Source organism: Stigmatopora nigra, chromosome 7, assembly GCF_051989575.1.
Source record: "Stigmatopora nigra isolate UIUO_SnigA chromosome 7, RoL_Snig_1.1, whole genome shotgun sequence".
NCBI classification, from domain to species: Eukaryota; Metazoa; Chordata; class Actinopteri; order Syngnathiformes; family Syngnathidae; genus Stigmatopora; species Stigmatopora nigra.
The window spans coordinates 15,972,439-15,995,269 of NC_135514.1; the positions used below are offsets into that span (position 1 = coordinate 15,972,439).

General features: G+C 47.0%; 2 protein-coding genes across 3 annotated transcripts; both read left to right on the forward strand.

Annotated features, from left to right (window-relative positions):
• Window positions 1-576: 576 nt before the first annotated feature.
• nr2f5 (nuclear receptor subfamily 2, group F, member 5) lies at window positions 577-10,435 on the forward strand. Its single transcript, XM_077720685.1, has 4 exons — window positions 577-1,839; window positions 6,357-6,664; window positions 6,741-6,987; window positions 8,773-10,435. Exons 1-4 carry the CDS (start codon window positions 1,371-1,373, stop codon window positions 9,117-9,119), a joined length of 1,371 nt encoding a protein of 456 aa, XP_077576811.1. The 5' UTR covers window positions 577-1,370; the 3' UTR covers window positions 9,120-10,435.
• Window positions 10,436-10,824: 389 nt separating this feature from the next.
• On the forward strand, window positions 10,825-22,715 carry LOC144199860 (interleukin-21 receptor-like). Of its 2 annotated transcripts, none has more exons than XM_077721736.1 (9): window positions 10,825-11,183; window positions 18,889-18,998; window positions 19,508-19,616; window positions 19,705-19,862; window positions 20,442-20,572; window positions 20,648-20,828; window positions 21,007-21,118; window positions 21,719-21,812; window positions 22,147-22,715. In XM_077721736.1, exons 2-9 carry the CDS (start codon window positions 18,947-18,949, stop codon window positions 22,585-22,587), a joined length of 1,278 nt encoding a protein of 425 aa, XP_077577862.1. In that variant the 5' UTR covers window positions 10,825-11,183; window positions 18,889-18,946; the 3' UTR covers window positions 22,588-22,715. The 2 variants fall into 2 exon arrangements, with proteins under 2 accessions (XP_077577862.1, XP_077577861.1); XM_077721735.1 differs by lacking the exon at window positions 10,825-11,183 and adding an exon at window positions 18,456-18,757.
• The last annotated feature ends 116 nt before the right edge of the window (window positions 22,716-22,831 follow it).

The window sequence follows — 22,831 nt, forward strand, 5'->3', positions numbered from 1 at the left end:
GATGGCTTAACGAGGCGATCGCAAACACCTGGCTCACTCGGAGCCAGAAAAGACACAGCAGGTGAAACACATTTGTAATCAAGCCACCATTGGTGTCACTGTCAGACAATCGGGAGCCCCCGGTGGCCATTTTGGCTTGACGCAAAAGCCCCATGTCCGGCAGAAATGTGGCAAAATCATCAAGCATTCCTTCTTGTTCATGACCTTACCCACAGTTAAAGAAAAAGGCCCCTAAAATCAACATGGGCTCAAATGGCCGACAGTTTTGCGGGCTCCCCCGCTAATAAATGCCACCTTTTGTTGACCGGTCGTCTCCAAATTGAAGTTTTTTTTGTGGGAGCAAAACCACATTGTTTTTAAAATGGACATCATACTTTGTTTTATCTAATCTGCCTGAAAAATGGGACTGAAGTATCACAAAAAACTGCAAATGTCATGTTTAAGCGCCATTGACGGCAAGAAATGCTCCATTTATTTCGACTTACAATGTTAGCTTTTCATAAATACTTCATTTTACCTTACTAATTTTACGGTTTTTTTTTTTTTTAATAACCGATGGCAAATTGACTTTCATTAATGAACATTTTTTAAAAAGTTTTTCTTGATGACTGGCCCTGTTTGGATATGTAAGTCATCCCCTTATATGGGCGTTGGTCTGTAAGGGGGCGGAGTCACGGGCTGTCCACACCGCCCCCCTAAGGAGCGCGCTTTGACTCGGGAGGGAGGCATGCATGCATGCGCTTGTTGTGGATGGAGCTCGCTGCTTTTTCAGCCCTCTTTTATTTCAATGCACGCTAGAGAGCGCCCACTTGGTCGGGAAGGCGGCTCGGCAGGAAAGTGGGCAGGCGGCGACAAAGCCAGATAGCTTCCACTCACTCACTCACTCACTCACTCACTCACTCACTCACTCACTCACTCACTCACTCACTCACTCACTCACTCACTCACTCACTCACTCACTCACTTCCCGAGTCAGTTAGTCGCTTAGACGGCCGGCTGGCCGGCATCGAGGAGAGTTTGTTTCCCCCGGACGCCGACATGGACGTGGACACCAAAACAATACGTCCAAATCGATCGTGAAGCGGAGTATTTGGTTCGTTTGTTTGTTTGTTTTATTTTGGGGCTCGAATCGGGACGCCGGTTCCACGAATAGGACGCGTTTATGGATCGGCGCGCGCCGTCCGGCAGCACCGGGACCAACACCACCAACACCAGCACCTCCTCCGACGCTCCTCGACCATGACTCGCCAAAGCCGGCCCTCCACTGAACTTTGATCACCGGGAGGGGGGAAAAAGTGGGTCAAACCAAGACCCAAAAACAGCCAGATCCCGTTTTTCCTATCCAAGGTCGTCCTGCGGGGGATCGTAGCATGGCAATGGTAGTAAACCAGTGGTCAGAGAACATTTCCGGCGGCGGAGGTGAGCCGGGCTCGCATTCTCATTCCCTCTCGCACTCGCATTCGCACCCGCAACTGCAGCTGGCAGGACTCTGCGGTCAGCAGCAGCAGGAACCCGGCGGGGGAGGCGCTCCCGGGACGCCCACCGCCTCTGTCGCCCCGGGTTCTGGGTCTGGCTCCGGTTCCACGCCCGGACACGAGGGTCTGTCCGGGGACAAGGTGCCCAACGTGGACTGCATGGTGTGCGGGGACAAGTCGAGCGGAAAGCACTACGGACAGTTTACGTGCGAGGGCTGCAAGAGCTTCTTCAAGCGTTCCGTGCGTCGGAACCTGTCCTACAGCTGCCGGGCCAACCGGGACTGTCCCATCGACCAGCACCACCGTAACCAGTGCCAGTACTGCCGACTCAAAAAGTGTCTCAAAGTCGGCATGCGGAGAGAGGGTGAGTCCACGTCACTTTACTTCATTTGTTTTTAGTCCAGAGTGGCAGACCCGGGTGGGTTCGCGGGCTGCTTTAACGTCAACTTGATTTCATGTGGACCATTTTAGATAGAATATTTAGATTTTTTTGTTTTATAAATGGTTTAAAAGAACTGGATTAAAAGCCCTGAATATTCCATTTTTTAGAGATCTAAAACAATGTTTATTTGAGCTATTTTTTAAATCTATTTTTAGATGTTATAAAATTATTTTTGAACTAAAAACACAGAAAAATATGATTAAAATTGACAATGATTGCTTTAAAATGGGGGTAAATCAGGAAATGTAATATACATCTATAGTCTTCATTTGAATTCGATCCAAAAACAGAAAGTCGTCACTCAATATTTACTTTTTCGGGCCGCACAAAATGATGTGGCGGGCCACCTCTGGCCCCCGGGCCGCCACTTTGACACATGTGCTTTAGTGTATATAGTTATTTCTATTATTATATTCAGGCAGACGCAAATGTTCCTCCTCAAAGTTGTGTCATGCGGGCGCTTATTCCATTTATTCACAAAAATAAAAGCGAGAGAGTTAAAGGTTAGGCACAAAAATAAGAAGAAATAAAGATTAAAACATGAAGTCCAAAAGAAGCTTGAGAATGGCATTAAAAAACATAAACTGAACCTGGGAATGGAATGACAGCAAAGTCGCTGAAAATGTACTAAAAAAGAAGAAAGGTCAACAATCCATCAGATTGAAAAAGCAAACACGAGACATCATCTGGCTCCCAAAAATCTCCCACTTTTGTCCCCGGGGGACTGGCGTCCAGTGTGTGACGGCTCCGGGACTGGTCTTAAAGGGCCGGAAGCCTGATTTTTCAAGCTCCCTCCATTCAAAGGCCAGCCCGCCGTTCACCTGAGCTGATCCCTGCCGCCTTTCCAGGTCACGCTCTCTGTCACTCTCCGTGTGTGTGAGAGAGAGATGCGAGAGAGTGCCACGCGCTCTCTCTTTTTTTTTTTTGGTAGGTGCGTGCGAGAGAGTGCCTGCATGTGCTCTCGTGCGCATCTCGCACAAGCCAACTCGGTCACGCTCGTCCCCGAGGAAATCTCCTGATGAGCTGCAATCTTTCCACTCCATTAAGATTAACCCCGCCCCCCCTTAAAAAAAATCCCCAAATGTACAGGAATGCCAAGCCAAGAGCGTTAACCCGTTACGGGACGCTTCTTAGCGTCCACGCCGCCACCATGTCTGACCTTTTTCATGTAGGTAGGAGCATTGGTTTTTCAAAATAAAGGCCATGAACAAGTTTTTGCGACAAAAGCGGGGATTTTCCTTCATTTCCAAATTCAAATGAAGACTAAAGATGTATATTACATTTCCAGATTTTCGCCCTTTTAAATCAATCATGTCATTTTTAATCCATTTTTTTAGTTTTTAGTTCAAAAATCATCTTGTAAAATCTAAAAATATATTTAAAAAAGCTCAAATCAACACAAAATGATCCAAATGTACAGAAAGCCACCCAGTATAAAAATGTAGAATTATTTTTATTTCATTTTAATGTAAGTCAACCTCCATAAATGTTTTGACATGAAGCCAAAGTGGCTCTCGAGCACTTGTATGACTTTAAGAATCAAATCAGGTGGTCAATGAACAATAAACAAGAAAGCGCGAGAAAGGCCCCGAGTGGCCAATGACAGTCACAATTGTTTGGAATAAAAATTAAATAAATAAATAAATAAATAAATAAGAAGTCCCAATCTACGCGTTTGAGGTCGTCAGTCGGCGGGCGGGCGGGCGGGATTAGCGGCTGTCCTCAAATCCTCTTTGCCGTCCGCTTTTAAAGCCCTTTTCCCGGCCGGGGTAAATAAACAATGTCCGCACGAACGCCGCGTCATCGTCGTCATCATCATCATTATTTCATCGCCGCGCATCCACGCTCGCTAACTTCAAGCCGGCTGGGCGGGGCAAAAGATGGCGGAAGGCGGGCCTCGTCGACGCCTGTTATATTTTAAAAATGGGAAAAAATCGTTGGCTACTTGTTTGTGAAAGGCTCCAAAAAAATATTTACGTCTCTGGCCCCGCCCCCGGGCCGCCATTTTGTCACAGATAGTGCGAAAAATCCCCCCCTGGGGGCAAAAGGCGAGCACGGTCAGTGGGTCATTTCCCACCCCTGGGCTTCCCGGAACCTTTGGCGCCCTTTGGCGCCCTTTGGCGCCCTCCTCACCCGCATAAAGACGGCCTTCACGACGGATTTTCTCTCCTGAATAATTAGCGCGTGGCGGCGTGGGTTGGGCTAACCCGGATCGCTAAAAGTTTAACGGCTTCCTCGTGCGGAGACCTTTGGGGTGCTCTTCCTCCTCCTGTTTCTATTCTGGCTCCTCCTCCTCCTCCTCCTTAACCTGGTCCGACCTCTCTTCACGGCCCCGTGGCGGAACGTCTTGTCCTCGCCCGACCCCGTCCTGCCCGTGTTTTGCCCGGAGAGAGACGGCGGGCGAGGAGAGAAAACGTTAGCGTGACAAGTCGCCGGGAAGCCAACGTAGTAAACAAAAAACACGGAGCTCGCCGCACAACGCCGCTCGTGTAATATTCATGCTGAGCGTTGCAGCGCTTTTACAATTGTTACCCCTTCGCTACTTAAATCACGTGACACGAATGGGCGAGAAAGTGTCTGTATGCTGTACAAAGTGTTAGTTGTCCCACCCAAGATGGCTGCCAGCCATGCACGAAGCCCTCCCCGAGATAATGCTAGGTATCCAATCATGTAGCCTTTCGATAAGCCTCTCTTTGGAAGTGAAATGACTTTTTCATTCACTGCCAACCTCTTGCTTCAAATAGCTTCGACCTCTAGCGCCACCTATGGCAGACTATGAGGAGACAATTGGCATGGATAAAATAATGTCTTAAAAATTGGTTAAAGGGAAACTCATTGGTTCTTCATTTCATAAACAATGCGCTGAATAGGATGGGAACATTGCCCCTACCAAGATGGCCGCCTTCCCCCTCATTTTCTTTGGCCAGTGAAAGTCAGCCGTCTTTTGCCGTCCTTTGATTGGCTCACACTTGACATTGGAACGTGACTGGCGCAAATTCCAGGCCGGGGGGCTTTGGGGGCCATTTTGTTGAAAGAATGAAAGTTAATGTTTAACTCTTTGTTACTTCTTGGAATACTCGCACCCAAACAAACAAAGCAACCCACAGCCCTCCTCCCCCGAATGATTGCCGTAAGGTGGCCGACCCCATGGCCGACCCCATGGCCGACCCCATGGCCGACCCCATGGCCGACGCCACCTGGCTCTCCATTAGCGGCGCCGTAGAAAATGATACCAAGAGAAATTCTCAATGTTCCATTTTTGTCCCCTTTTTAATAAGACGTCTTTTTTTTGCGTGCCCGTCCGTGTCTTTCCACTTTTGTCACATTAGTTTCCCCTTGACGAGAAAGGAAGGACGGACGCGTGTTGTCTTTGGCTCGCGTGCGTTTAAAAATAGCCGCCGCCTCTCGTGCGCTCGCCATCTCAAGAAGTGGTCCGTGCCAGCCCGTCGCCCGCCGTCCCTCGCCCGCCGTCCCTCGCCCGCCGTTTTACTAATTCATGGGCCCAGAGATGGGAGCCCCCCCCCTTTTCCCCGTCATTTCCATTTTTTTTCAACTCATTGCCTGACATTATCTGAGATAGACTTTCTTTCCGTGGGAAGAAAACCCTCTTTGACTTTCCCTGGCGTGCCACATTTGGCCCCCGCCCCGCACTTTGCTCTAAATGGACATGTAAAGGTCTCTGATTGCCCCCAAATGACCAGGAAATGACCTAATGAAGTGGTGAAAGCGTTGCCGCACAGCGTCATTCATTGATTGTACTTTTAGTAATGATTCGACGTCCAATTGATTGTTGAAAGGTTTGCTTTTGCCCTCTTCTGCGTGCGCGTCCTTTGCTTTTTCGATTCCCGGAAGGCCGGTAAGAAAAGTTGTCCTTCGGGGAACTTTAAAGATCACGCTCGCCGCGTTGACTTAGCGCAGCTGCGGCCGACATTTGTGTAACGCGACACCGACCCACCGACAGGTGTTTTGACAACACGTGTCGAAGGCCGCCATCGGCTTCTTCATTTTTAGCTAAAGAAGGTGCCGGCTGTTTTCGAGGAATTTAAGAGAAAAAATATTTTGCCCGGGGTGATGTGACAAAAAAAGAGAAAAATTCCCTTGAATGGATCCATTTTTCTAAATCAGCCCAGAAAAGGAACTTTGAATTATACAGCCGTTTTTCCACACTCATCATTGGTCGTTGAATGGTCGTTTGTTTCTCTGTTTGTCCTGTGACGACCAGTCTAAAGTGTAGAGTGCCGCTTTTGGCCACACAAGGAAATATGTCAGGAAATATAATGTCCATCTACACTCTTCATTTGAATTTGATCCTAAAAAAGAAAGTCAGCACCCAAAATGATGCGGCGGGCCAGATTTGGCCCCCGGGCCGCCACTTTGACACCGGTGGGCCACACCATAATGCAATAACGTGTACCTTTTGCCCTTTTTTTCCCCGCTAGCCGTCCAACGCGGACGCACGTCCAACTCGCAGAGCAGCCCGGGCCAGTATCTGAGTAACGGCGGCGGCGGAGGGGGCGGGCCCGGCGGGGGCGAGGCCTACGGCGGCCAGACTTACCTGTCGGGCTTCGTGTCGCTGCTGCTGCGCGCCGAGCCCTACCCGACGGGGCGCTACGGCGCCCAGTGCGTGCAGGGCAACAACCTGATGGGCATCGAGAACATCTGCGAGCTGGCCGCCCGTCTCCTCTTCAGCGCCGTGGAGTGGGCCAAGAATATCCCTTTCTTCCCGGATTTGCAGCTTATGGATCAGGTGCGAAAGAAAAAACTTTTAAAAAAGAAGAAAAGAAAAAAAGAAGTAACGCGCTCTTCTGTCCTCCGACCCATAGGTGGCACTGCTGCGCATGTCGTGGAGCGAGCTGTTCGTCCTGAACGCCGCCCAGTGCTCCATGCCGCTCCACGTGGCGCCCCTGCTGGCGGCGGCCGGCCTGCACGCCGCGCCCATGTCGGCCGAGCGCGTGGTGGCCTTCATGGACCACATTCGCGTCTTCCAGGAGCAGGTGGAGAAACTCAAGGCGCTCCAGGTTGACACGGCCGAGTACTCCTGCCTCAAATCCATCGTACTCTTCACCTCCGGTGAGTAGAAAAAAAAATACGGTAGCTTTGAAGGAGCGTTTAGCCCATGGGTGTCAAAGTCGAGGCCCGGGGGCCAAACCTGGCCCGCCGCATCATTTTGTGCGGCCCGGGAAAGTCAATCATGTGCTGACTTTGTGTTTTAGGATCAATTTCAATTGATAATGTATATTACTTTTCCTGATTTTCCCCATTTTAAATCAATAATTGTAATTTTTTAATCCATTTTTTCAGTTTTTTGTTCAAAAATAATTTTGTAAAATCTAAAAATATATTTTAAAAAAAGCTCAAATAAACATTGTTTTAGATCTATAAAACTGAATATTCAGAGTTTTTAATCTAGTTCTTTTAATCCATTTATTTAAAAAAAATGGAAATATTCTATCTAAAATGGTCCGGCCCATATAAAAGCGAGTTGCCTTTAATGCGCCCCGCCAACCAACCCGCCTACTAGGCCACCAATTTCGACAGAACTACCCATAATGAATGAAAAAATGTGCAAAACTGCCTGAAAAAAAAAGAAAAATCCCCAAAATATGACCCAAAAATGAGCTGAAAATGGAGAGGAAGTGAGTCAAAGCATCCCTACTGGTGAAATGAGGAAAGCTTCCACCGGGTGGTCCGAGTCGGCTGGCCGGCCGGCCCTTCCCCCACCGCACAGCTGAGCGCCAAAGAGGGCAATGTGTGTGTGTGTGTGTTATGGATGGGGGGGAGGCTACGTTGCGCGCTAGCTCCACTTTTCACACTCTTGGTGTCGTGTCGGGGGGCGAGCGCCAGGGATTTGGCGCCGTGTGAAGTCCAAACAAAGACGCTTTTTTGAGGGGGGTGGGGGGGTTGTGACCCCCACGTGAACCCCTTCGTTCCTTCCCTGGCCGGGTTTTAACCTGTCAGCTTGCATCGGGGCTCCTTTTTGTCACAGCGCCCTTTCACGGCACCCCCGCAAAAAAATTGTCAAGCCGCGTGAATCACTGCCGGGTTTCCACGCTGCCTCGTTGGACAGCTGGACTTTTTGTGTGTGTGTCGGTCATGTTCGTGACAAAGAGATTATCCCGGCCGCCCCCCCCCCCCCAAAAAAAGCCGCTTCGCGTGCCCGAGCCGGAGCAACAGTAAGTTGGCTGCCGGCGGCCGAGGGCCCGTCCGATTGGACGGGGACGGTTGGCAGCGTCTCGGCCATTTTTTTTTTAACATTGCCTTTTATGATGGATTATGATCATGAGTATTATTTTAAACAGTTGGAAACAGTCGCAAGTATTTTTTTCCTTTTGAAAGCATATATTATATTACAAATTTAATTTAATTTCAAATTGTTAAATTGTTAAAAAGACAACCAGGGTGGCCTCTTGACTTTATTTCTGAATTATTATTTTTGTTTCATTTTATTTGATATGATGGTTATTTAACATCATTGGCGTTCAGTTTTTTGCATGACTGTGAATAAACAAATATTAAAAACAGACCATAGATTATAAAAAAAATACAAAGGGGGGGGGCAGATGTAGGTCACTTGGGTTGGCGAGGGCGCTGTAGCCAATCCGCCGCCATGCATAATTTAGCTGGCCAGATATGACTCAATAATAGATGGGATCACCGAGGAAGCCAAAGATCTCCCTAGCTTGTGTGTTAGCTTGCACTTTAGCGCTCACGTTAGCTCACAAGAAGCACCTGACTGATTGGAAATGGTGTTTTTTGTGGTCCCAATTGGGCGGGTCCTTGTTTGTTTTTCTTCAGTTTGTGAATTTCAAGCCCTACGACATGTTTTTTTTTCTGTTGGTTGTTGTTGTCGATTAGACGCCATGGGCCTGTCGGACGTGTCTCACGTGGAGAGCATCCAAGAGAAGTCCCAGTGCGCCCTGGAGGAATACGTCCGCAACCAGTACCCGGGGCAACCCAACCGCTTCGGCCGGCTGCTGCTGCGCCTGCCGTCGCTGCGCATCGTGTCGTCGCCCGTCATCGAGCAGCTCTTCTTCGTGCGCCTGGTGGGCAAGACGCCCATCGAGACGCTCCTGCGCGACATGCTGCTCTCGGGCTCCGGCTACAACTGGCCCTACGTGCCGGCCGCCGCTGCCGCCGCCGCCGCCGCCGCCGCGCAGCGCGAGCGGCCCGTCTCGCTGCATTACAACGACGGCGGGCCCTGAGCGGACGGAGACCCCGCCCCCTCTCCTCTCTGGACTAAAAGCGCGAAGCGGCGTGACGTGCGGCTCCAAAACGGGAATTTTGACGGTGCCAAAATCCAATATGATATTTTGGGACACACACACCGGAATTGGGAGTTTTTATTTTTTAACCTGGAAATCACCAGCAGTTTTCTTAGAATTCGGACAAAAACAGCTAAATATCCTGTCAAAAGTACACAAAGAAATTGGTTTTTGTCACTGATTTTTTTCAACTACATGTTCAACTACATTTTAGCCAAATTTTAAAATTTGTATTGAAGTAAAGTTCATGCTTTTTAACAGTCATTCTTTTCTGAACAAAACATTAGCCAATTTTTCTTATTTTTTTGCAGTTGAAGTTTTTCAAATCAATTCTTTGCTGTTTTTTTTTAACAGTCAACTTTTCACAACCAAATTTTTACTGCTGAACTGAAATGGCCACCATTTTGGCAACCCAACTTTCACCTCTCAATTTTTGGTCACTGGATTTTTAAAGCCGATTTCATATGCTAAAAAAAATAGAATTTTAATCCTGGATTTTTTTTTAAATCCGAAATTCAAACTCTGTTGTCATATTCATTTAATTCCATCATTTTAAAGACAAAAGGCGGTTAACAGAATCAACAAAATCCTCCACACAGGCACGTGCGTGTTTGTCAAAATGTGTCCTTAAATGGGTTAGCGACCAATCCGGGACGGTCTCCATTTGGAAATTGCATTGTGAATGTCCTGCGTGTCCTCGATGGGCTGGCGACCAGTCGGAATTCCACAGAAATTCAAGGCACTTGCGTCCATTCAAACGGGAAGTCACGTATTTTTACGCAACAATGGTCACCAGTATTTTTTTGTCTTTTTTGGGTGGGGGGTGCGTTTTTTTTTTTTTTTTTTTTCCAAACTAGCTGTACTTGCCTTAGAACAAAATCACATTTATCTTATGACTGTGCCATAATGTGTGGTTACCTGTTATGACAGGTATTAACTCTTTGACTGCCGCGGACAGCGACGGACGTCCCGTCCGGGATTGGACGCCGATTGCCGTCCGTGGTGCCCCGAAGAGTAAACAAAAACCTCAAGTGTTGGTTCCGCTCGGATGTTTTTTTTTTTCTTCTTCTCATGGCAAATATTCGCGACTTTTAACGCTCGAGTCTTTTTTGTTGTTGTTTGTTTGTTTGTTTTTTGACGTTCTGACGGACGTTTTTTGACGTGGAGGCGTCGCGTGTCCTTTCTGGTCTTTTTTTGGGTGGTCGATGGCGTGACAAGACCATTTGTTTAAATAAAATTTGGTTATTCACACTGTAGTCTGACGTTTGTCACTCATTGGACTAACAATTTCTCAAAAAAAAAATATCTTAGAGGGGGGGTCAAGGTCATGTACAAGTCAGGCTCCCTTAAACATTAATATTAAGGAGTTTCTAGGATAAAATAAAAATGTACGTATAGCAGCGGTGAAAGACCTTCTCTGCTGTCTTAAAAAATATCTTAATTATAGACGGCTTTTAATTGTTTTACGTCCATACATAATTATTAAATAATACAGAATTAACTGTTCACTTTTCCCCGGTTGCGCTACTTCCTTATTTTGTTTGGATTTAACCAATCACATTTGAGTTAATATGTTGTTGCCAGGATAAAAAATCTGTCGTCGGTCCATCAGACAGTTACTTTAACCAATCAGAATTGGGGTTGGCGACAGCAAGGCCTTCTGGGAAACGGAAACATCTGCGTTTTCCCACCCTGTGATTGAACAGTGAGAGAGCGGACAAGCTAGCTAGTGCTAGCAAACTGCACCTGTAGCGAGCTGCAGCAGGAAATATATTGTTGTTTTGTTTTAATAACGGTTTTGTCAGCCCACAATGGCCGAAGAGGTAGAAGAAGTTTATTTTCTGGCAGTTATGTACGGTCGAAGCCATTTTGTGGACGGACTTTTCAATGAAGAGACCCTAAAGAAATCTCCCAAGCTAGCTAGTTTGCTAGTTAGCCTGTCACTCCAAATCCGTCCGACATCTTCTCAAGGAAAGAAAGGAAGACAGCCAAAAAGGATTTTTGGTGAGTACAATCATTTTACTAACATTTGGCTATGTTCCCTAATAATATCGCAATTGTTTGATGTTATTATTAATGTATTTTGTATGTGTTGTAGCTGCAATTCATGTTTTTTCGCCATAAAATAGGGATTGAGCTGATTCAGGTTGTACACAATTCAATTCATACAGAAAGTTTCTATGGTGTACGTTTAAACGTGTATTTGTACGTCAAAATATGGCTCATAATGTCAATTTCAATGTACGGAAGGATGATTGGACACTGGTCAATGGTGCTGAAAGAGTTAAAAAAAGCAAAGAATTTGATATTTCAGACTGGGTGGTCTTCCACAAAGCCTCCATTAGCAATTGGCCTGGCCATCAATATTAATATTTTGCTTGGCGGCAACTTTGTCCCGCATTAATATTCATGCTGCCATACATTACTGGCCACCATTTTTAGGATTTGGAGTAAGTGGAGCGGGTGGGCTGATGTGTATTTATCTCGTGCACCATTTTCCACGAGGGTGCCGTTCCCGCAAGGTTATTGGCAAAAATGAAACTTTCGTACGACAAACTTGACGGGGCTGGACGTCCGTTCCATTTAAAGGATTGGCAGAAAATGACCTGGAAATCCCACAAAATGTACGCAAAATAAACAAGGTGAAAAAAAGCTGAAATAAACATCATTTTAGATCTATAAAAAACAGAATATTCAGGGATTTTAATCCAGTTCTTTTAATCCATTTATTAAAAAAAACTAAATATTATATCTAAAATGGTCTGTCCCAGGAAGCTAATGTTTTTGCGTCCGGCGTCGTCAATGGCAACCGGTGAGTGCGCATATTTATTTCTTGCGCGCCCGCGTGGCCTCATGATATCATGGCCGCGGCGGCGAGCTAGCGCAAACAGGCGATTACGCCGGGCGCCTTTCTGGGTCACTAAGTTAAATATTGCAGATGGTTTATTTTTAGTGGGCGCGCGCGCGTGCGCACACGTGCTAATGCGCGCGGGTTGTCCGCCCGCGGGCGGCGTTTGACCCACTAAGTCGCGTTCGCACGGCCCGCGGGCCCCAGGCAGTGTTTGGCCTGGGCGCCGTAACCATGACAACCGACGCGTCCAATTCACGCCGAGGCGGAAAACAAATGGAGCGTGATGGACTGGCAATTTGGAAACCGAAAATTGACATTTTAAGCCCTCTTCCTTTCTATTTCAATGAAATGGCAGCCATTTTGAAATTGTTTTAGCCAGCTAAGAGACGAACAAATAAATAACGAATCAAATAAACACTAGGAAAAAGCCAAGTAAATGCGTGTTTCAGACTCAAATTAGGCATTGATGGCGACTATACATGACCCGCCGGCCGGATGGCGGCCAAGCCGGCCGGTTCCAAGTTCCGGGGCATTCCGCCGGGCTCTCGGCGTCAAGCGTCTCGCGCCGTCCCCGTGAGCGCGACGCCCCGATCCGACCGACTTCTCACCTGCGCCATTGTGCTCCCTCGCTAATTGGGAGCGCGGATTCCGGGCCGCCGTTTCCTTTTGTCCCGCCGCCAGCCGCGAAGCGCTGACCCGGACGCCGCGGGTCACAGCTGCGCTAATTGGCGCCGCCGACGAGCATGCGCGCCCGGCCGGAACAATGGCGCCCGTCCGCCCCTCGCTTTGATTTGGCTCCCCGGAATACGAAGGCATCATCATTGCCTACCCGGTGACATCTTTTGCAAACGTGCCTTGTGGTAAAAAGCGGTACTACATTTGCGCTAAATTGGGTAACTACGTGACTGTAATTAACAGGAAATGTGCCATAATTGACAGGAACTCGGCCCTTAATATCAGAAATACATTAGAAAGTGACGTCATTTTAGATAGAATATTTAGATTTTTTTAATAAATGGATTCAATCAACTGGATTAAAAGCCTTTTTATAGATGTAAAACAATGTTTATTTGAGCTTTTTTTAAAAATATTTTTAGATATGATGATTGAGCTAAAGACTGAAAAAAATGGATTAAAAAAATTATAATGATTGATTTTAAAGGGGGATCATTTACGCCATTTACGCTCAAACGTAAAGCGCTTGGAGTCGGGCCGCCGTGTCAAAAAGTCAATGCGACCGCTCGCTCGCTCGCACGCTAGCACGCTAAGTAAGAGTAGCGGCGTTGGGCCCCCCCGGCGAGCCAGCCAGCGGGTCACGGACGGGTCAGCGCCAATGGCTCGGGTTCTATCTGGTGTTGAGCCCGTGCACGGACAGACGGACGCTCGGATTAAACGGGGGAAAGCGAGCTTGTCGTGACGGCTCCACAAACGCCACGCCATGTGGCTAAGGCGCATTTCACTTTGCCTTTCCACTCATTGGCTGCCATGACGGCCACACGTGTTTCGAACGGGAGGGGCCAATGGAACAAAAAAAAGGTCACATTTGTTGCGCTTCAACATGTACGGGGAATACTATTATTCCACTTCAGGGTATTCACTCAATACCATAAATTGACTCCTGTATTTTGTCAAATGGACCAAAAACACAAAAGATTGGAACCCAGTAGGTCACGTGTCCGAACATTTTAGATATTATTTTTAGATATTTTTTTAATAAATGGATTAAAAGCCCTGAATATTCCGTTTTTTTATTGATTTGAGCTTTTTAAAATATATTTTTAGATTTAAAAAATGATTTTTGAACTAAAAAAAAAAATTCTCTGGCGTACGTGGCCTTCGGTCATCACCTGTCCGGCGTCCCATAGAGCGGAAAGATGATTTTCCGGACGCACGGAAGCTAATCCGCTTTCCATTCGACTTTTTGGGTATCGACGCGCGCTTGACCCGAGGTGGACGGCGCCCATTGACCGCTGGGAAAGTTCAGACGGCGGTCACGGGACGGCAGCGGCGGCGGCGGCGGCCGACTCTCACGGGACTTTTTCACGTGCGCCTCGCCAGCGCTAGGTCCCGCCTTTTTTTTTTCATTTTTCATAATGACTACAAAGGGTGATAGTTTTCATTTTATTTCAATTTTAAAAATCTAAAGAAAAAGCTCATGTCACGTGATTGCTTTGTATCATTTTTAATCCATTTCATATGTTGATTGTAAGAAAGTAACTATGCTAATTTGAAGAAACTCTTCAATGTCCTTTCTCAACACACGCAAAAATCAAAATATTCCATCTAAAATGGTCCGCATGAAATGGAGTTGATGTTAATGTGAGCCGCCAACTAACCCGAGTCTGACACTTTTGCCTTGGAGGAAAAAGACAAAAAAAATGTATGTACAGTAAGTGCGTTAACAGTAAGGACACCAGTCCGTGTGTGTGTGTGTGTGTTTGTGTGTGTGTGTGTGTGTGTGTGTGTTTGTGTGTGTGTGTGTGTGTGTGTGGGTGTGTGGAGATCATCAAGTTTGGGTTCATGCTGAGTTCAGGGGGAGGTTCAACGGGCGGTTAGCGGGCCATGTCCAGAACATGTACATTCCCCCCCCCCCCCCCCCCCCCCCCCGCTATAACTACGAAACATGCGCACACACACGCGCGAAGGCACTCAGCTGATCTTTTGTCTCCAGTTTGACCCGTGTCGTAGCAAGAGCAGGCGAGTGTGTTCAAATGAGGTATTTTTAGCTTCTTTTTAATGCGTCTTTCCTCCACGCACGCTCTCTTTACAAGACAGCGTGGAGGGGAAGAAAAAAACATTTGCACAGAATATCATTCTTTTATTCAGCCATGGATACCTTTAAAAAAAAATATATATTCCCATATCGATTGATTCATCCATCCATTTCAATTGAAGAGTTCATAAATACAGAAAACCAGATGTTAAAAAAAATCCTCACTGAAAAAAATATTTTTAAATGATTCTATTGATATAGAAAATGTCGCCTGATTTTTGGCAAATATTTAAAAAATACATATATTATTATAGCCTTACAAAAAAGCACCTGCCATCTGGGCAGCCATCTTTTTTTGTGTGACTCGCACCCTTGCACGACAAACGTAAAGGCGTATCGTCTTTTTTTTACGGCGCCCCCGCCAACAAATGGCGGGTCACGCTTAAGTAACCCTATCTTGTAATTGGGTTCAAGGTTAAGCGACCCCACCGCGCGCGACGGAGTTTAAGGTCACCGCGTCGCTGGCGGGGGGGGGGGGGTCCCGTGGAGATGGGAATCGAGGATGGGGGCGGGGTTAACTCTTGACTTGCCATTGACACGCCTTAAAAAAAGGATTTTCTCACATGCAAGCCGTATTTGTAACAAAAAAATGATGACTGGACTTGCCATACTCCTTTTCACCAGTAGATGTCGGAAAAATAACATTTACTATTTCTGGGTTATTTTCTGTTTTGCAGTAAGAAAAAAAAACATGCCTGGATGAAATGTGGAGAAATTGTGAAAAAAAAATACCATTTTACGGCTATCTTAAGGGTGCGGCTTATGTGCGGGGTGGCTTATGTGTGAGTAAATATAGTAGGAGACATTTTTGGGGGATTTTCCTTCGCTTCATAATCATTTTTTGGGAGGCGGCGTTTGAGATTAAAGCTCGCGTGGTTATAGAAGAAGCTTTTAAAAGGAAAAAGAAATCATTTTTGGTGGTGGTGATGCGTTTGAACTCCATTCCGGGCTCTTAATGTGCTATTTGCTAATTCCATAATTCCACCAAAGAGTTGTTTGGTCTGTTTGGCGGATTAGCCTCAAAGAGAAAAGCATTTTTTTTTTTGCACAAATTTGGAGAACGGATTGCTTTTGCTCTTTTTCAAGATTAATCACATGATTCCCCCCCCAAAAAACATGTTTTCTTGGCCAAGGCAACCTCACCTAAAATTCTTAAACAATGAACAGGCATTAAACACGAAAAAAGTTCAACAATGCAATGTTTTAGGGGGCGGCGGCTTGATTTTTTTGAAAGGAGAAAGTCTTGGCACTTTAAATTTCTGCGCCGCCATATTGACCTCGCCGGCGACCCCGCGCCAAAAGCGCATTTGGCTCGGCCGCTGCCCACAAAGGCCAGCTAACGCGGAGGGCCGCCGCATTGGAGGTGGCGCGTGGATGTACCCCAAGTGACTCTTGTGAGGATGAACAGCCAGGGAAATGAACTCTCTCTGTGTATTTCTCCAAATTAATTAGTTTTGCCGATTGGCTGCTGCCATCCCTCCCGGTCAAATTGGATTGGACGTCAAATGGGCTTATTTTATTCATTATTTTTTTACTTCTCGTCCATGGCCGGGAGGTTGACGGCGGCTCAATTAGCTTGCGTGGTGGCGGCGGCGGCGACTTTGAGCCGGGGCCAGCCAGCTAGCCAGCCAGCTAGCCAGCCAGCTAGCCAGCCAGCTAGCCAGCCAGCACGGGTCCAAATCCTCTCCTGCGGGCCCAGCTGGGAGGATTAAGACGGGTTCCTGTCCCGTGGCTGACCTCTCCAAAGCCCCAACAGATGTCCCGGCCCCGCCCACCCCCGTCACCGGCCCCCGCCGCCGCCGCCGCTCCCCTGGAACCCCCTCTTGACCCCGCACTCAAAAACGGCCGGCGCACTCGGGCGACGGCTCTGGTGGAGAGAAACCTTGGGGCGACCCGCCGCTTGGTTTTGGCGTCTCCCTTAAGGGCGGCCTTCCCCAATAGACTCCGCCCCCTAACCGCCAGGACATTGAATGGCCGCAGCGAGTGACTTTAAAATGTGTATTTTGACCAGCACCCACGCTCCCATAAAAAAGAGGACGAGGCGACGATAACGGCGCCTATTATTTTGTACTTTGAAAGACGGCGTTTGGGCCGTCGGAGCGTGGCCGGCGGGCCAATTTGTCCATTCTTTTGCCCGGCTGGCATCCCGGCATCCCGGCGTACGGCTGTCAGGAGTCTTAGGGAAGCGCTCATCTGTGAAATCGCACAAATTGCCGCCGCTTCTGCGTCTGGCCCGCCGACAGAGAAAGAAAAAGAGAGAAAGAGAGAGCCGTAGAGTTGCGTTTTTCACCCCGGCGACCACGTACGGGCGGACACATTTTCCGCCTCGACACTTGCCGGCCCGTAAGCCCACCCCAATACCGCCTCCCCCACCCATGGCACAGACACCTCCACCGCTTTGCTACGTCGTTTCCGGGTCACCTCACACACACACACACATACACAGGTCCTCCAGAGTACTGGTGCCAAAGTGGCGGCCCCGGGGACCAAATGTGGCCCGCCGCCTCATTTTGTGCGGCCCGAGAAAGTCAATCATGAGTACCGACTTTCTGTTTTAGGATCAAATTCAAAAGAAGAGTATAGATGGATATTAAATTTCCAGATTTTTCCCCCTTTTAAATCAATCATTGTCATTTTTGAAATTCATTTTTCAGTCGTTTTTCGTTCAAAATTCCTTTTGTAAGATCTAAAAATATATTTTAAGAAAGGCTAAAATAATCATTGTTTTACATCTATAAAGGTCAAAAACAAAGCTATTTAGGCACACGAGAACCTTTTTAAGGAGAGCCCGCCGCCACTCGGAGATTCTTGGTATCGGCCGCCGGCGAACGCCCACGCCTACGCTTGGGGAAAGCAAAGTGGTTGCGGTGACCCGCGTCCAATTTACCAAGAAGCGGGAGGTTCGATGGCGGTCAACCGGTTCGTTTTGGGGTCAGATGCCGTTGATTCGGGGGAGTTTATAGGTCACTTTTTGTTGACTTTGGGTTACTCAGCGCCAAGTGACCTGGGAATGTCAACAACCAGTCACTCCAGATAAACAGGAAGTGGTGACCCACCTTCGTTGACGGCCTCCGTGTCAAAATAATCAAGTTTGCTGCCATTATTTATGGCCAAAGAGGATATTTAGGGGAATTTCAGATCATTTACTGTTGATTTGGGGTCACTTCCGGGTGGGTTTGGGTCACTTCCGGGTGGGTTTGGGTCACTTCCTGTTGATTTATGGTCATTTCAGATCATTTACTGTTCATTTTGGGTCTTTTCCGGTTCATTTTGGGGCTTTTCTAGGCCACTTTGGGGAAATTATATATGATTTAATTCTATAAATGTTCGGTTACTAAGCAAGAAGTGACGTAGAATATCCATATATGTATAGAAAGTGACTCACAATCCATAGGTAAATGATAAGTACAGTAAAAACAAAAAAAAAACTTGGTATTGTTGGCTTGGCATACTCAACATCGTTGAGGCAGTGACCTCTAGTGGCGAAAGGATTCAATTACTACACTACCTCCCAATTTAGCCTTCTTTTGTTTTTGGTATGATATTTTTGTGACATTTTTCATCTGCAAATGGCTGTTGTGAATGCAATACAATTCTTTTACATAAACATGCTCACGCAAATGAGATAAAAAGAAATTAAATTGTCATTTTGAGGGTCTGACGTCGACATTTGACACCTTCAAACCGAGGAAGTTCCTTTCAAAGTTTCTTCTCCGGTGGCAACAAATTGTTGTTATCATTCTAAAACTGAAAGCGATTCGCTTTTGGTTGTGAAATGAACAGGATTGACACGGGTAGCTTTTTGATAAAGTGCCAATTCCCCCAACTGGAATATTTCATTGTTTTATTCTTCACAACCGGAGTAGAAAGTTGCCTTAAATTCTAAATCCAGAAAGTGAAAGGTCACGTGAGCACGTTTTTGGGCAGCTTTTCTTTTGTCAACCAAAATTAAAGGTGAAACTTATTTCAACAATCTGTTTAAAAAAAATGCTATTTGAATTTCTTTTTAAGAGATATTTTACAGTGTTTTTTTTTTCAAGTGATGATGTTTCTTTCTAAACATCCATTTTTTTCTTGTATTTTAGTGTCTGTGCGTCCCACTTTTTCTGGACTTTTTTCTGGACTTTTTTCTGGACTTTTTCCATGGCGGCCCTCGTTTGGGTATTTTGGGACCTCCTGATAAATATTCAAAGTGGTAAGTTGTGCTTTATTTCCTTATTCATAAAAAGAATGCATTTTTAATCATGTATAAATATTTTTTAGCCTTGCTAAAAGGAAATATTGATTTAATATTTTATTTGACTTTTTATTCCTATTGAGGAGAGATTTAAAGAGGGAAGAAAGTGAAAATATTTTTAAGGAATTGGTTATGAATTTTAAAAAGACATGAAAATGATATTTTTGCTTTTTTTTATTAAAAAAACATTGAATTTCAGCTTTTAATGATGTTGCATCTCATAGTAAAGAGCATTTTTTGTGTCTTGAAAGCTAATATTCTCTAATCAAATTGTCTTTTTTTATGAAATTTATTTGAAATGTACTTCAATTTTTTTAACAAAAATGTATTACAAATAAAATTCATTCCATTTTTTTCCCCCCTAATATAAAAGATGGTATTTTTGGGAGCATTAACACCAAGTGGAAAAGGCCCATCTGACTTTTAATATTTTAATGTAATTGAATTTGTTTGGTGTTCTTTTCCAGCCTATTCGTCCGTGTGTGGCGTGTCCTGCTTCACCGACTACAAGATCTTGATCAACTGCTCGTGCGCCCGCCTTCCGGCGCGCCCGCTCCGCCTGCGCGTCAACTGCAGGTACGGCGAGCGTTTGGCCAAAGCCCGTCCAAAACCCGTCCGACCGCACGGGCCACTCACAACCCCGCCGCCGTTTCCTCCACCGCAGCGACGGGGAGCTCCACGCGGCCGGCGGCTGTCTGCTGACGCCCCCCCGCCCCTGGTGCGTGGCCTACCCCCCGCGTTTGGACGACATCGCCGCCGTGGGGACCGATTGCACCACGGCGGTCGGCGGCGAGTCTTCCAGCTGGGCGCTCTACAATGAGGGTAAGCCAAAAAAAAAAAATCTTCCAACCAGTGATGTCAAAGCATTTGCTATTTTCAGTATTTTACGGACTATAAGTCGCTCTTTTTTAATCATTTTAGCTGGGCCTGCCACTCGTACTCAAGTGCCACTTCTATCTTTATGTAAGGGTGTCAGACTCGGGTTGCTTTAACGTCAACTCCATTTCCCGTGGACCATTTTAGATAGAATATTTTGATCTTTTTTTAAAATGGATTAAAAGAACTGGGTTAAAAGCCCTGAATACTCACTTTTTTTATAGATCTAAAACAATGTTTATTTGAGGTTTTTTTTAATATATTTTCAGATTTTACAAAAGGATTTTTGAACTAAAAACAGAAAAAAATGGATTAAAAAATGACAATGATTGATTTAAAAGGGGGAAATCATGAAATATTATATACATCTATATCATTTGAATTTGATTCTAATACAGAAAGTGGCCACTCGTGATTGACTTTCTCGGGCCCCACAAAATGAGGCGGCGGACCACATTTGGCCCCCGGGCCGCCACTTTGACACCTGCGAGTTAAACCAAGACGAGCGACTTTCCCCAATTTCAGTGAAACCGGCGGCGCCCCACGACGTCCGAGCGACCAGCTCCCCCGACGGCGACCTCGACATCACGTGGGAGCACGTGGACGCCAGTGAGCAGTGCCTGCGCTACGGCCTGCGAATCCGACCTCCCTGGCCGGTGAAGTCCGTCCGTTCAGAGGCCTCCCCTGCCAAAGCGCCCTAAAGCCCCCATCCCATTCTCTGCCACCGTCAGAACCCGGCTCGCTCCTCGGTGGCGGTTGACGGGAGGTTCCTGGCGGTGAGGCGCGACGGACTGCCGCCCGGCGTCCGGTTTGACGTGGAGGTGCGGGCCAAGTGGTGCCCCGAGAACCCGTCGCAGGGCCCCTGGAGCGACTGGAGCTCTTCCGTCCATTGGACTTCGGCTGACGTGGCGGGTAAGGACAAACCAAAGTGTGTCAAAGTGGCGGCCCCGGGGCCCAAATGTGGCCCGCCCCATCATTTTGTGCGGTCCAAAACAACCCACTCAAAAGTGGAGTAGGGTACTCTGATGGTGGATCATTCAGTTATACAACGGTTACAATTCCTCTTAAAGCTGTTATTTTTCAACTCTAGCGAGAGGATGGCGCTCACACGCCCTCTTGGTGGTCTTCATCACGGTGGCGGCGGTGGCGGCGGCGGCGGCGTCCCTGGCCACCGCGCTCCTCCTGGCCTGCCCTGGAAAGCGGTGAGTACCAAACCCTGGTGGGGTCACGTTTTGCCTTGGCCGCCGCCAAGTGAGAAACCACAATGCGAATGAACGCGCGCTCGACAGGAAGTCACGGCGTGCAAATGCAACACCTTACTTTCTTTCCACAAGAAACGGAAGAAAACAAACACCCAAGAGAAAGAAAGCAAAAGAGAGAGAGTAAACCCAAGCACAATGCCGCTCAACAATATACCTGCTCTTGGCACTCGTGAGAATAATAATAATAATAATCATAATGGGACATGGGCTTTGTCATCATCATTGACTGGACAAAAGCCTAATTGTCATCACACCCAGAAACTGCGTATGACCAAATTGGTAAAAAAAAAATTAAAAAAAAGAGCATAAGCATAGAGCCACTGCACCCGCACGCGCCGCCTTTTTGGATCAAAACAAAAGAAGGAGACCAGCCAAAAGAGGCAAACAGCCAACCATAGCAAGGGACAATTTAGCACGTTCAAGCATTTTTGGGTGGAAAATGTTGTAGAAAAGCTTTTTTCTTTGCTCTTTCACGTTTCAAATCCATCCATTTTATAATGGTAATCCACGGTTTGACCTTCCAAATGTTGCGTTTTCCAGACGCTGGCTGAAAACACTGCGAAGGAGCGTCTGGGTGTCCAAGCCGCATCACTTCTTCCAACCGCTCTACCTGGACTACGGAGGCGACTTCAAGGTGACAAAGCGCCAAACTTTTTCACCGCCCACCTGGGAAGGCCCCCCAATTTGACACCCAAGGGTTCCGTGCCCTCAAAAATATTTGAGTTTAAGCTCTCAACGTCTGTGTTTCCAGTCTTTAGATAGATTTGTTTTAATTTCCGGTTTAAGCGAGAAAGGAGCGTTCGTGGCCCCTACCAAGATGGCTTTCGTCTTGGTCGTGGCGGCCATCTTGGTTGGGGCCACCTGCTCAACCAAGTCATTGTGCCGACATTCAAATTCAATCGTGACTCACTTATTTAACGTCCAATCAAATGGTTCTTCTGCATTTTTGGGAAATCCTCACGCGGCAGGAGTGGGTCAAGCCCGTGTTCGGCGAGCACGACTTGTTGCGGAACGCCACTGCGACGGATACGCCGACCGCCGCCGCCCCCGAGGATCCCGACCCCGCAGGCCGGCCCCGCCTCCTCCGTTTCCTCGTCCTACCAGTGGAGAAGGGCCACGCGTCCATCGGCACGGTGACCGTGCAACGAGGAGGAGACGGCAACGGCGCTCCCGGTGTCGCGCTGCTGTCGGAAGAGGACGCCGCGGCGGACAAATCCCCGCCGTGGGACGACACTTACCCCCGCTTGGAATTGGACGGCATTTTCAGGGAATGCGCCAGTCTCGTTAAATGGGGCGCCCAAAAGCCAGGTGATTTCCCAGATGAGAACTTGGTCTCGCGTTCCCACTACGTCAAGCAGTGGATTATGGGTAATGACCACCAAAGCGCTCTGAGTTCAACGCTTGAGTAGTCGCACGGGGCTGCCTTTTCCACCTATGTCGGATTTTATGTATGTGTACCTTTTTGTTTTGTCAATTAAATCACACAGGATTCCTTATAATGACTGTTTTTTTTAATAAATTACATTCGTAAGTACAAGTGTCTCCAACTCCTAGTCCAGTATTTGTTATTATTGAACGGCCAAAAAAAGAAATATGAATGATTGAATGAAACCATTTCGGGGGGAAATAATTGTTTAAAAACCCAAATTAATT

Excerpts from the sequence above, each read along its gene's own strand:
- nr2f5 (XM_077720685.1), top strand. The coding sequence starts at position 1,371 with ATGGCAATGGTAGTAAACCAGTGGTCAGAGAACATTTCCGGCGGCGGA. Across the intron at positions 1,840-6,356 it reads AGTCGGCATGCGGAGAGAGG|CCGTCCAACGCGGACGCACG; the intron begins GTGAGTCCACGT and ends TTTCCCCGCTAG. Across the intron at positions 6,665-6,740 it reads ATTTGCAGCTTATGGATCAG|GTGGCACTGCTGCGCATGTC; the intron begins GTGCGAAAGAAA and ends TCCGACCCATAG.
- LOC144199860 (XM_077721736.1), top strand. The coding sequence starts at position 18,947 with ATGGCGGCCCTCGTTTGGGTATTTTGGGACCTCCTGATAAATATTCAA. Across the intron at positions 20,573-20,647 it reads GAATCCGACCTCCCTGGCCG|AACCCGGCTCGCTCCTCGGT; the intron begins GTGAAGTCCGTC and ends TGCCACCGTCAG. Across the intron at positions 21,119-21,718 it reads CTGGCCTGCCCTGGAAAGCG|ACGCTGGCTGAAAACACTGC; the intron begins GTGAGTACCAAA and ends TGCGTTTTCCAG.